At 35.4% G+C, this 12,034-nt stretch overlaps 1 protein-coding gene across 1 annotated transcript in view; it reads right to left on the bottom strand.

Annotated features, from left to right (window-relative positions):
* Window positions 1-12,034, bottom strand: part of NAV3 (neuron navigator 3) — a gene marked incomplete at its 5' end in the record, with an annotated part of 145,255 nt that overhangs the window by 19,906 nt on the left and 113,315 nt on the right. Inside the window, 6 exons of the mRNA XM_009583220.1 lie at window positions 336-489; window positions 4,184-4,356; window positions 5,526-5,546; window positions 6,149-6,270; window positions 7,574-7,685; window positions 9,343-9,426. Of these exons, the coding sequence (XP_009581515.1) occupies window positions 336-489; window positions 4,184-4,356; window positions 5,526-5,546; window positions 6,149-6,270; window positions 7,574-7,685; window positions 9,343-9,426 (666 nt within the window). The remainder of the gene's footprint in view (window positions 1-335; window positions 490-4,183; window positions 4,357-5,525; window positions 5,547-6,148; window positions 6,271-7,573; window positions 7,686-9,342; window positions 9,427-12,034) is intronic.

The raw sequence follows: 12,034 nt of genomic DNA, 5'->3' as shown, positions 1-12,034 counted from the left end.
AAGGATTTAAAGCTCTGTAGAAATCACTTCTTGATCTGCTTGTCTGTCATGTTGCTTTCCCCAGTCATAGGGTTTAGATAAAAAATATCCTTTGGGCAGGGATTATGTCTCCTTCCATATCTCTTAAACACATTTTAGCTATTAATATAAATGCTAGGAATATTGTTATTATAAGGTGAACACTTATCATACCCATCCTTTGGAAGTAGTGTTAATCTAGCAATTTACTTTGTATTGACAGTTTTTCAGTACCTGAAACAAAGTACTGGGAACGGAAACACATCAGGCATACCTTTGGTGTGCACCCCTGCCATCACTTAAGCTACTGCACTGACCTGCATGCGGTTCATGGCTTCCCGAATCTGATCCAGATGGTGTGCAGAGCTGAGGGCTTCAAGACGAATGTCCGTTAATTTTAGCTCTTTCTCCCTCAGCTCACTCTTTAACTGAAGAATAATTTCAGCCTCTGCCTCTGTGCACTCACAGATCCTAAAGAGGAGCAGGAAACAGACAGGAGATTAAAGGAAGGTTCTCCCCTCAAAGCAGTGTCATTACCAAATATCAAAGTACAGAAAATGCTTGCTGCTGGTGAAACCTATGAGTGAAGAAAGAATCTTATCAAAGAAACATGAAAAGGCTCATATTGCAAATTAAAAAAGGAAAAAAGCCCTCTCCAGATGAAATGATCAGCTTGCTTTATACCTTTCCAGTTTAGTTGGATAGTTCACTATGGTGAAAAAAAGTGGTTAAAAACTTCTCAGAAATCTTTTTTTTGAGTGTGTATCACCCATTGGTTTTAATTTGATTTTATATCTGCATCATTTCTTTGGTGCAAAGGTTATGATTTTCCTAAGTAACAATAGTCAAAACGGAAGTATGCTGATTAAACTGTACTACTGATATTTATTATCTGTTAGTTATCAACAGTTTTCTCTGTTTTGAACAGTACACAGAGAAACAGTCCTTGACTTCATGATCTAGAAGATTTTGATCTGTAATGGTTTTGATTTGTGATGGTTGAGTTTTTGCCTACAGTCTGTCATTTGGTAATGTATGGTATCTGAAATCATGCTGGTTGGTTTTGGTTTTTTTTTTCCTTAAAGACTGGATTAAAAGTAATCACCATATGATTATTTTTCATGAGCATTAATTTTAAGGGAAGAAACCATTATACTGTGAGAAAAGATCAAAACATGACTGGCCCAGGGATCCATAACTGTCCAGTTCTCATATCAGACTGTTTTGCCTCTCTGTGATTAGACCTAGATCTGTTGCATAACAGAACCACTAGAAAATAAAACACTGAATTTTGGCTACGTTACACTAAGCAATATTTTCAGTGAATTCACTAAATGTTATTTGTTCTTTATTACCGTCACTATAAATAGTTAATATTTGCAGAACAATTTAAATATGAAAAATATTTTATAATAATAAGTATTATTATTGGGATTATTACTACTAATATACAAACAAGAAACAAAGGTCAATTTTTAATTGCCAGAATGCATGCAAATGCATTTTGGGAAAGAAGATGCAGCACTCTCCAGGTCAGCAGTTGGGTATACAACTCCATGCCCCACACTCAATTTTACCGGGATCTATGCTTGTAGACCACGTGACCGTTTTGCCTTTTCTTTGGTGCCCAGACTAGAGATGACCTGCATACACACGTATTAGACAGATGCAATTAGAAGAAAGTAAAGGTAATGGTTTAGAACATGAGACTCAGGTCAAGAAAATATATAAAGAAAGCGTAAGCAAAGGGAAGATGAAGAAGTTCATGGCAAATACAAAGATATGGCAAACTGAAGAAGAAAAATAATGAATATCATTCACAACATGCACAAATATTTTAAATGTGAGTAAAAATGAATAAAGGCATATACGAGGATTTTTTTCCAAATATTATGATACAGTTCTTGGTTTGATGTGCCTATAGCTATGCTAACCAAATAAGAAATGAAATTTTATTTACATGCATATATTATCTCATACAACAACTTGGACAACTGAGAAGTCATGTATCTATTTGTTGGCTATTTTCTTTTTGGCTTTTTTGCAGTACATCTTGAGAAGGGATGGACAAGCCAGCTTTAAAGAAGATAAAAATGAAGCAGAAAGCAGGGCTATGGTTCTGGAAGAAGCAGGAAAAGACTGTCTAGACTGGTAACATAAGCAGACTGGAAGCAGAAAGTATGAATTGAATTTTCTTTTGCAGATTCCAGAGCTCTTCAACACTCAGCTCCTACAACTGTAAAATTGCATGAGAAGATGAGACTTCATCAAAAGGAAGAAAACCAGAAAGATAAGTTAGCATTCCTAAGCAGTCACAGAAAGAACCTCAGAAGCCGGATCAGACTTCAGACAAAGGTTCAAAGTAGTTAGAAAGAAAGAGTTTTACTTCTTCTTTCTTGTTACAATCTCAGGATTTTTAAATCAATAGATTGCTTTGGGTAGAAGGAGATAAGTCCAACATGATCTTTGAACAAAGGCTGCTGACAATTATAAAAAGTCTTGAAGGTGACAGAAGTTTAAATTATGCAATGAAAAACTTTCTTTTCCAAAGAAAGTAACATTATCAGTATAACAGACAAAGAAATTAATCTAAATAAATATATTTTATGTGATCTCTCTGTGGAAGGGAAGGAATCCTGTGTAGAAAGGTCACAATAATAAAAAATGCAATAACATGATCAGAAATATCAGTTTAAAAATGTTATGGAGGAAGAATCAGGAGGCTGTGAAATGACAGAATTTAGGAAGTCAAGGCTCAGAGGCCAAATAGCCATGGGAAGAGCTGAGGATGAAAGAGTAGATATGCAGTTTTGCCCTTGATAAATTCTGGGAACCACTACATCTAGAGAACAAGTCAAACAGTGAAAAAAGCAGGGTTGACAGAAAGGAAACACAATAAGGTTATGAGAGCAGATCTGTGAATCACGAGTAAATAATTTTGTAGAATAAAAGTGTTTTGTTTAAGTTCAGGCACTTCCTTTTAAGGCTTTTAGTAGTGATTTTCAAGTTGATAACAAGTAAGACTCAAGGGTCCCAAACATGTAGATATCCTCCTCCCAAAACACACATATACCTGAAATCATAAAAATGTGAGCTTTCTATAAAAAAACCCAACAAAACTAGAGATCTAGATGAATTATTCCTCACTGTACGAAATGTGAGGAAAGAAAAACATTTATTGTGGAGGGGTTTCTTTTGTGGGTATATTTGTTGTCAAACTCCTAAACCTAGTCTATAAAAATCATTAGAGTCTATAAAAAGTTAATCATAAAAGGCACCTAACCTAATGCAGGAAAATTCTATTCTAAAGCTCAGTAATCAGTCACGAGGCTAGAATTCCCTGGGGGCTTTAAGGAAGAGTAGTTGTGACCTGATTATTCCCAATTATGACAAGGAAAGTAAGGCTGGCATCAGTAGTACACATTTGTTGGTTCAAAGAGGTTGATTTCCTCAAATTGGAAAAAGTTATGAGTTTAACAGAATGAAAAAAGATTAGCTAGAAGAATATGAATGGGAGTTGAGAACTCCGCAAGAAGAATATATTAGACATTCAAAAAATAACAAAGAAATGGGACAGCTTTTTACTGTTGACTTGTTCTCAGTCCTGAAACCTTAAGGATAGTGATTTTGAATAAAAAAAAGAAGTAAAATCCTGCAAAACAATCCAAGCTGATAAAAGAGGGGAAATAGATTAACAATTATATAAATTAGTAGCTACAAAATAGATAAAGTAATAAAAGAAGGGATGAGTATCTTGTAAAAATTCATAGCTACCTGGAAAATAAAATGACATTTTTAGTATGTGATGAAGAAAGGAAACTGTAGTATTTGGCCTTTACTAAGTGGATATGATGAAGCTGTTAATGGTGCAGAGAGAGCACAACATAAGCTTTTTAGATATGCATTTGGAAAGCAGTTTGTACTGCTAGATGATTTGGGGTAAAAGCTGTGAGAGGAGGAGAGAATGACCTAAGAAAGAGCTGCTGGAAAAGTGGTGTTTAAATGGAGTGAAGCTCACAAGAAATCTGGCAAATGCATGGAGCACAAGATTAAAAGATTATGGCTGTTGGCAATGGTTTCTGAACTGCAAATGGCCACACTTGAGGAGGTCTGTTTCACAGTCCATCCCATGTAGGAAGAAAGGTTTGACAAGAGAGAGACTTACGCAGATGCTGACTGTGATGGTTTCATTGATGTTGCCCCACACTCTCCTGAGCTGTGGGGCAATTTGGGCGATGAAGGAAGAGAGGAGTCTGTCAGCTCTTCTATGTCTGAATGTGAGGAAGGAGGCTTGGTGGACTTCTTCTTTCCAAAGGCCTGTTTGAAAGAGCTTCTTAGCTGGAAAACAAACATAGAGCAACATTATTTTCCTCATCACGGCAATTTGTGCACAGCTCATATTTTGAAGAGTTAGTTTGCAGATGCCATCCTAGCCACTGCCTGAGGTCAGTATACAGAAGCAAGGTATTAACATATGCAACACAGTATCTCTAAAAACATGATACAGTGCTTTGTTTTGACTTTATTAATCCAGCGCAGCGCAAACATAATGCTATGGAAAAAGTGCAGGACCGAGTGCTATGGCTATGGGCGAGGGGTGCTCATTTAAAACCATTAAGCCCCGGTGGAATCCCATTCCCATGGCATTCCCTTCAAGGGCTGGCTTTAAATAACCACTTCGCATCTAGGTATAGGCAGAATCTGCTGTTACTAAATGCTGAAATCAGAAGACACGTCCAATTTACTGGGTTTGCCAATTTACTTTCCCCGTTAAAAATTTGAACGGCCAAACTATGCAAATGCTATGGTTTGGACCACAGGCGAGAGGATTTAAGCTGGGACACGAGGCTTGCTTTGTTGTACTGCTGAGAAGAATGTTAGCTGAAAGGTATATACCCTTTGCTGCAGTTTCCTTTAGAGTAGTAAGGTCTCTGAACATACAAGCATTGCCTTTTCCCTCTAGAAGCTCTTATCCAAGTATTGAAAAGGGACAGAATAGCCAAAGAGCCATTTATTTCAGGAGCCAAGATGACAACAGTTTTGTCTGCAGTGAATTTTAACTAGCCCATTCATTGATACCTTTGTCTAAATACAAAAGTTGTTCATCTTAGGAAAAATGTGGTTGGTTTTTATTTTCAGAAAGTTGTTCTGATTAAAATTGTATAGAACTCAATGACAAACTGGTTCCTCTATAAAAAATGAGGTATTCAAAACATGTTATTTTCATGATATAATTGGAGAGTGGGGAGTGTGACCACTGATCAGAGAAACATTATTTAAGTCCTTTCCAGCTCATGATATCTAACGAGAAAGAAATGGATTTTGGCTACACTCCCCCTTTCTATAGTCTAAACTTTGAGATTAAAATGAATAGAGACAAACTGAGAAGACATACAGGATAATCTGTTTTTAGAAGGTATAAAAGCCTACTGCCAAAATAAATAGCAATCATGCCAAGATAGGGTTCTTTATAGGTGCATGCCAAATTTTCCATGGTTTATATTCACCTCACTTCCTCTAGAGTTCACCTTGCTAAGAGTGTGGAATTACAAATCAAGGGAATGAAGGCTGATCAGTATTTTAAAACAAATGTTTATGCAGGTAATATTTTTAAAACAACAAAAACATATTTTCTGATTATTTACTGAAAGTATTCGATTAAACCCTTAGCACTATGTGGTATTTGTGTGTTCCATTTGAGAAGTATCTTAATTTCTTTAAACACCGTACTACTTTCACATGAGAGTTCTTAACAGATTTCAACTCCCTTCATAGCTGGGTAACATATCTGAGTCAAGCCTTTGAATCAAACTCCAACTGAAGAAAGATCAAACAAGGTTTCAATGTGGCCCAGAGATGGTTTTAGTCACAACAGCTATTTTAAGGTTTGCTTTTGGTTTTTTTTTTTGGTTTTTTTTTTTTAAATTATCCTGACTTATGCAAATAATTCCCCGCTGATATTCAACAATTTTTAGTTTGCTGGTAGTGTCACAGTATAGATACACATGAATTGCTTCATATCCATCTGGCCCCACAAGAATATTGTAGATGAAATGGACCATTATGCTACTCAGGCACTAGGAAACTACATAATAGCTAAAAGATAGGTTTAAACCTGCTGAGCACTTACCCAGTTTTTCTTTTTCTTTTTCTTGGAGTCAGCGTCATTACCACTGCCAATGCTTGAATGGCTTGTAGCGCTGTTGATGCTGGAAACACTTTCTGAAGAATGTTGCCGCCTTATACGTAAATCTAAAGAAAAGAAATTACTGTGAAATCCATCTGTCTCTGTTTCAATATAATAATTATTCTTGTATTTATGTAGCATCTTCTTCCTCAAAGGGAGCTTAAATGAACATAAATGGCATTGATGCTTGCAGTGGCTTGGATTCAAGCTATTGTAGCCTGTGAGAAACCACATGGGGGTCAATAGGGATGCATACAATTAGGATAACACTTAGGAACTTCTCCAAACTAGGGTCTTATTGGCATGGAGGCAATGACCCTGCACAGCAATCTGTGCAGGCGTAACCTCACAGCTAAGCAGTTTCTGTTACAGATGGATTACTTGACTTATTACTATCACATGTACTACAGTTCTTTTTCTGAGCAGTATAGGCACTGCTTGACTTGTAGCAGGCCTAATCAGTGTTCAGATGCTACCTTCTAATATACCATGATGGAAATAAGCAGGCAGGATTTCATTAAAAATGAATGAAACAAAATAACCGAGAAGTGGAGAATATTAGAAATGGTTAGTGAGGCTTTTGAGATTCAATTTCTTAAAAGTCTCTGATAACTATATCTTAATCACTGGAAAATATTCTTGCAGAACATACCCACTAATACCAAGGGAAATTACTTTTTAGATTATTTTTTACTTCCTAGAAGTTAGCTTTTCTATACTCAAGTCATGCAGTGAAATGACCTTAAGCCAAATATCTAAATGAACCTTAAAGAAAGATCAATGACACTCTTAAAAATGAATGCTGCTGTTATTTTTTTCTTCAAGTAATTCCTTTGCTGTTGTTTATCAACAGGCACTTTTGAAGTATATATTTATCATGTGACATCTGCCTATCTGCAATGACAAATTAATTCAGAATCTGGAATTTAAAATGCCTGCTTTCCTGCACTGATTTAGCAGCTCGTGAAGGAGCTGCGCTGTTGTTGGTCCATCTCCTAACAATGAGTACACCGATTTTCAGAGCTACAACTTACACCGGATTCCCAAGCTATAACCATGTTTCACCATAAGGCTTCACTAGTGTCTTGGGTGTACTTCAGTACACAACTGCAGCGACAGGGTTAACTCTTGACACCCAGCAATCAGTTCCCGGCCACCAAGTTCTGAGAAGACAAGGCTCCAGGAACTCTGGCAAACAGGAAGCTCATGCAAGGTTTCCAGCTCTGGAAATACCACAAGTATGCCTACCATGCACTGCAGAATGTGCTTACCCTTGCAACAGAGTCGCCAAAACAACAGAAAAGTAATGACTTAGCTTTTTTTCTGGGGAGGAACGCTACTTTTATTTTAATAGTGACAAAAAGATACCTTTGTGGGTATGATCAGGACCGTTCAAGGCTCCTTGAATAGCAGCTTGTGCAGCAGAATTCTGGGCTTTCAGCATTTCAATGGTTTCCCTTAGCTCTATAAGCTCAGATTCCTGTGGGAAGAGCAAAGAGAGCTCAAAATATATGGCACAAGAACAATGTTTGTCTAAGCTAAAAAAAATGACAAGATAAGAATGGTCAAACCAAAGTTCATGGGACTTCTTGGGTGAACATAAGGGCAACAACTAAGTAGAATGCATATTTTCTCTCCAAAGATATTAAATTCAACAAACATACTATTTTGCATTTATTCTATATAAAATGATTATGCTATTTTTAAGGAGAACAAAACATTTTTAATAAAGATTAATCTAAAAAGGGTCTCAATTGAATATTCATTATAAAGTTAAGAGAAACCCAACAATTTTATTGCAAAAGACAATAAAACCATTTGAATTACATCCTTTCGTATGTGAAGCTACTGTTTAATGGATGAATCTCAACCTGAATTTGTGTATTTTTCGAAAGATTTAACTTGCTAAATAATAATTCAATTTAAAACCCCCTGTTTAATAACAACTGTCTTGCAAGTTGAAGTAAAATTACTCCACCCAAGTGCAGGAAGTTCAGTATTAGAAGGCACAGCCAATTTTAATTAAAAAATAACTTTTATTACTGCTGCATTAAACCTGCCCTTCCAGACTGTATTTATATAATGAGGATTAAAGGAATTTAACCTCAACAATAGAGAAAAGAAGAGCCGGAAAAGAACATGTTCCAAATTTTTTGGGAAAGAGAACATGTTCCAAATCTTTTGGGAAAGAAGGTTGGAGATGATCTGTTTCAATGTCACTGCTTAACCTCTTCTGGAAAGAAAACCTTCTGAGGGAAATTATACTTTGTAAAATAGTCGAAAGTTTTGGTGTTAAGAAAATTCCATTGTGTTTTTTTGCTTAAGATGAAAAAAAGCAAGCAATACAAATATTTTCTATCCAGTTCACAATGGGTCTCACCATATTTCATCTGTTGGTGCTCAATCAGACTGTGAAATGTTATTTTTATAGACAACTACACTGACTCCAGTGGTGACTAATAGCTCACTGATATACTATTTATTTCACAGTTTGGCTCAATGAAGCCTTTACATTTATAGGATACTGTTCAAAATCAACAAGGGCAGAAAGTTGCAGAAGTTCAATCCTGGAAGGTGATAAGCAGCTTCTTAATCCCGAGTTTAGTACAAAGGCTCACATTAAATTTACTGCCTATAAGGTTTAGATTTTTTTCCCCAATAGTCAAAACAGCACAGTGAAAACCAAAACTGTTTATTCATGAATAGGATACCTAACCTGCATTAACTCTCTGAATGGAGTAATTTTTCTCTACTTAAAGTTATTCCCTTCCCATAATTCTATTATTCTGACAATGCTGGCAGGCTGGAATGAAGCACTCCAGCAGGTTGTGATCAGTCTTTCTTACAGGATCTTTCAATACGGATTAAACCCAGAGTTGCATATGTTTTAATTAAAATCTGGAAACGAAAGATTTTATCTTCAAACTATTCTATGATATTGTCTGTGTAAACCTGATGCTGCACAGTTTAATTCTCCTGGAGCTTTATGAAGATTTGATCGCAACGGCCATTAAAGAAAGATCTGTCTGTCTTATTGTCACAGCTGTCCCTGTTTCCTTTCAGTGTTTTTTAAACAAAACTCTAATATAATCTGCTGACTGCTTTTCACATTAAAGCATCTGCTTTGGTAAACGTACCTTTTGTTCAGCTGTCATTGTTAGACTTTGCAATCGGCCGGTCATATTTCCCAAGCTTTTTTCAAAAGCTGCTACTAGATGAGCCTGTGAAAGAAACAGAAGACAACATTCCCTGTGACAACGGGACAATTTTCCCAGATCTATTTGTTTTTTAAAAATATTTTTTTCCCTCCAAGCTCATCTTCTCCAGCTCTTTTCTATTAGTTTTAAACTCAGACTGAGCTAACTTGGGTAGGTGAAGCAGTCAAGTGAGCCCAGTGTTCCTCAGGTTTCTTTAGCCCCCAGGGAGATTAGCTTAGGTATCTCTGCCTGGAAATGAATTATGGATTTAATGCCCTGCTTTGAGTTTACTGATATATTGGCCAAAAGAAGTCTGCTCCCAAATAGAAATCCAGGAACAATTTTTTTTTCAGTTATTGAACACTTCAAAATGGGAATTCAAGTACTTTATCTTAAAAGGTAAATATCACAGTTAGTTTTACAAAAGGTCATTACTTAGTCTATTCATCTTATATTAATTATATATATGTGTGTGTGTTGCGTGTATAAAAGTAATAAAAAACTTACATAAAATATAAATATAATATTTATACATGTGTGCAAATGCATATATAAAAGACAATCTTGAAAACTGAAAGTCCTACTTTTCAATAAGAAAAGCAATAAAGTTGAAACAGATTAAAAGATTTTAAAAAATTAAAGCTTCATTTTATTTTCTAACAACATTCACCCTATACTCTATGCAAGCAAAATTTATTCAAACAATACATAAACTCTTCATTGGTCTAACTGACATCGAGCTTTGTAGGCAAAGAAAGGCAAGTGGTCATAAAGAAACCAACAAGCTAAGCCAGCTTGTACAGCCAAGGGAAAATAAGAATTTAATTTTTATGAAATTCCATAAAATTCCATCCACTCCCTTCACAACACCAAATAGTAAAAGCAGAAGGAAATACTTATTTTCTCTTTACCATCTTAAAAGCGGTAATAGGCAAAGTTTGCAAACATAGGCAAACTTGGAAATACAATACACTTGGAAATATGACTCACAAACAACATATTTATATGCACAAATGGATTAATTGAGCTTCCTCACCAAGAAATTTTATTTTTTATTATAACAGTACAGGCACACACAGTGCCAGGCAAATTTTTCAGTTACAGATTTGCATGCTTGTACAAGCATAGCTGAAATTGTTCAAATGTATGTGGTTGTACTGAATCTGAAGTATAATCAGAAAAAGACATAGTCCAAAACGGATACTGTTAGGGACTTCAGGAGAAGGAAAAGAGCTTCTTGCCACCTTGCTCTTTATATTATTCCTCAAATAAAAAAAGATTATCATATATATAATAGTGGCCCACTTCTGTGTCTCCACTTCAGAGCTGTTATACTGATAAGTGGCTTTTGTGTTTTGCAAATCATTTTGGATTGCTATAAACATTTCAGTATCTTGTAAACTCCTTATTTATAAACTTACTACAAGTTTACTCCTTGTCAATTATATTATTAGTAAATAATTTATTTAATTACTTATGGGTATAATGGTCAATCCACCTGCTTTCTGCAGGGATGCCTCAGAGATAATTCTTTCATTGAAGGATACATACCCCAGGGACTAACTTTTGATAAACATAGGACTAGATACATTGCAATTTCTTAAGGATTAACTAGTAATTGTTTATATTCCTATTTTAACTTTTATAACTTAGGCTTTATTTTTGAAGTTATAATTTTAAATAAAATGAACTTAGAATATGCATCAAATGCACATCTGAAACCTGTTAATAGATATAAAGTTATTCCAGCTAGTTTGGAAACTACAGCCTCCGGTAGTTTTCACTACTCTATTCCTCTGATAAGATAAAAGTAACTAGTTTTTAAACTTACTTTTCACTTCAATAATTAGCACACATATTAAAAATATCCAGACCAATTTATGGTGTTTTAATTCCAAAGACGATGACCAGTGACCCAGAACGCAATCAGAGACAAAGTAGATGCACTACCACAGAATTATAGCCAAATGTCTCTTTATGACATGTGTTTAACAGGAAACTAATGGAGCTCACTGTTCCCTGCCTCATAAAAAAATCTATGGCTTGGCTGATGGCCTGCGGTTCTGCTTTACCGTGAGAATAGCAATGGGGACTGAGGGCTTGAAAAGAGGAATCGTTTGCTTAATTATGCATTACTTTTGTCCGTTTCTCACAATTAGACTGTAATAACCACAGTTCTTTGGTACCTAACTATGCATATTTGTGCAAAGTATTTTCTACTCCATAGCTACAACTTCAGCTTATATTGTACATGAATAAACCACAAGGATCTTATAGGAAAAATTAAGGAACCCATAAGAAAAATTAAGAACTAAAAAGCATAATTAAAAATGTCATCAAAGGTCACTGAAACAATTAAGTTATTGTCTGATAGTCTTTAGAGAAAGACAGCCATGTCACACCTATGGATTCTTATTAAAGTTCAGCCTGTGATAGAGTACATTACATTACATTACCTTCTTGGAGTAGCACACTAAAATTTTTGTGTCATAAATGTAATTGGATCAAGATGAGGGATCTTTCCTAACTCATTTGCAATAAAGACTATCAGGTCTTGATTTACTACTAATAAAGAAACATAATTCAAAGGCCCACCACTGAAAACGATTCAAGAAAAAAACCTTCAATTGCA

Source organism: Fulmarus glacialis, unplaced genomic scaffold (genome assembly GCF_000690835.1).
Source record: "Fulmarus glacialis isolate BGI_N327 unplaced genomic scaffold, ASM69083v1 scaffold7328, whole genome shotgun sequence".
Taxonomy (NCBI): Eukaryota; Metazoa; Chordata; class Aves; order Procellariiformes; family Procellariidae; genus Fulmarus; species Fulmarus glacialis.
Note: the sequence above shows the minus strand (reverse complement) of the source record. Positions and strands in the feature narration are given on the sequence as shown.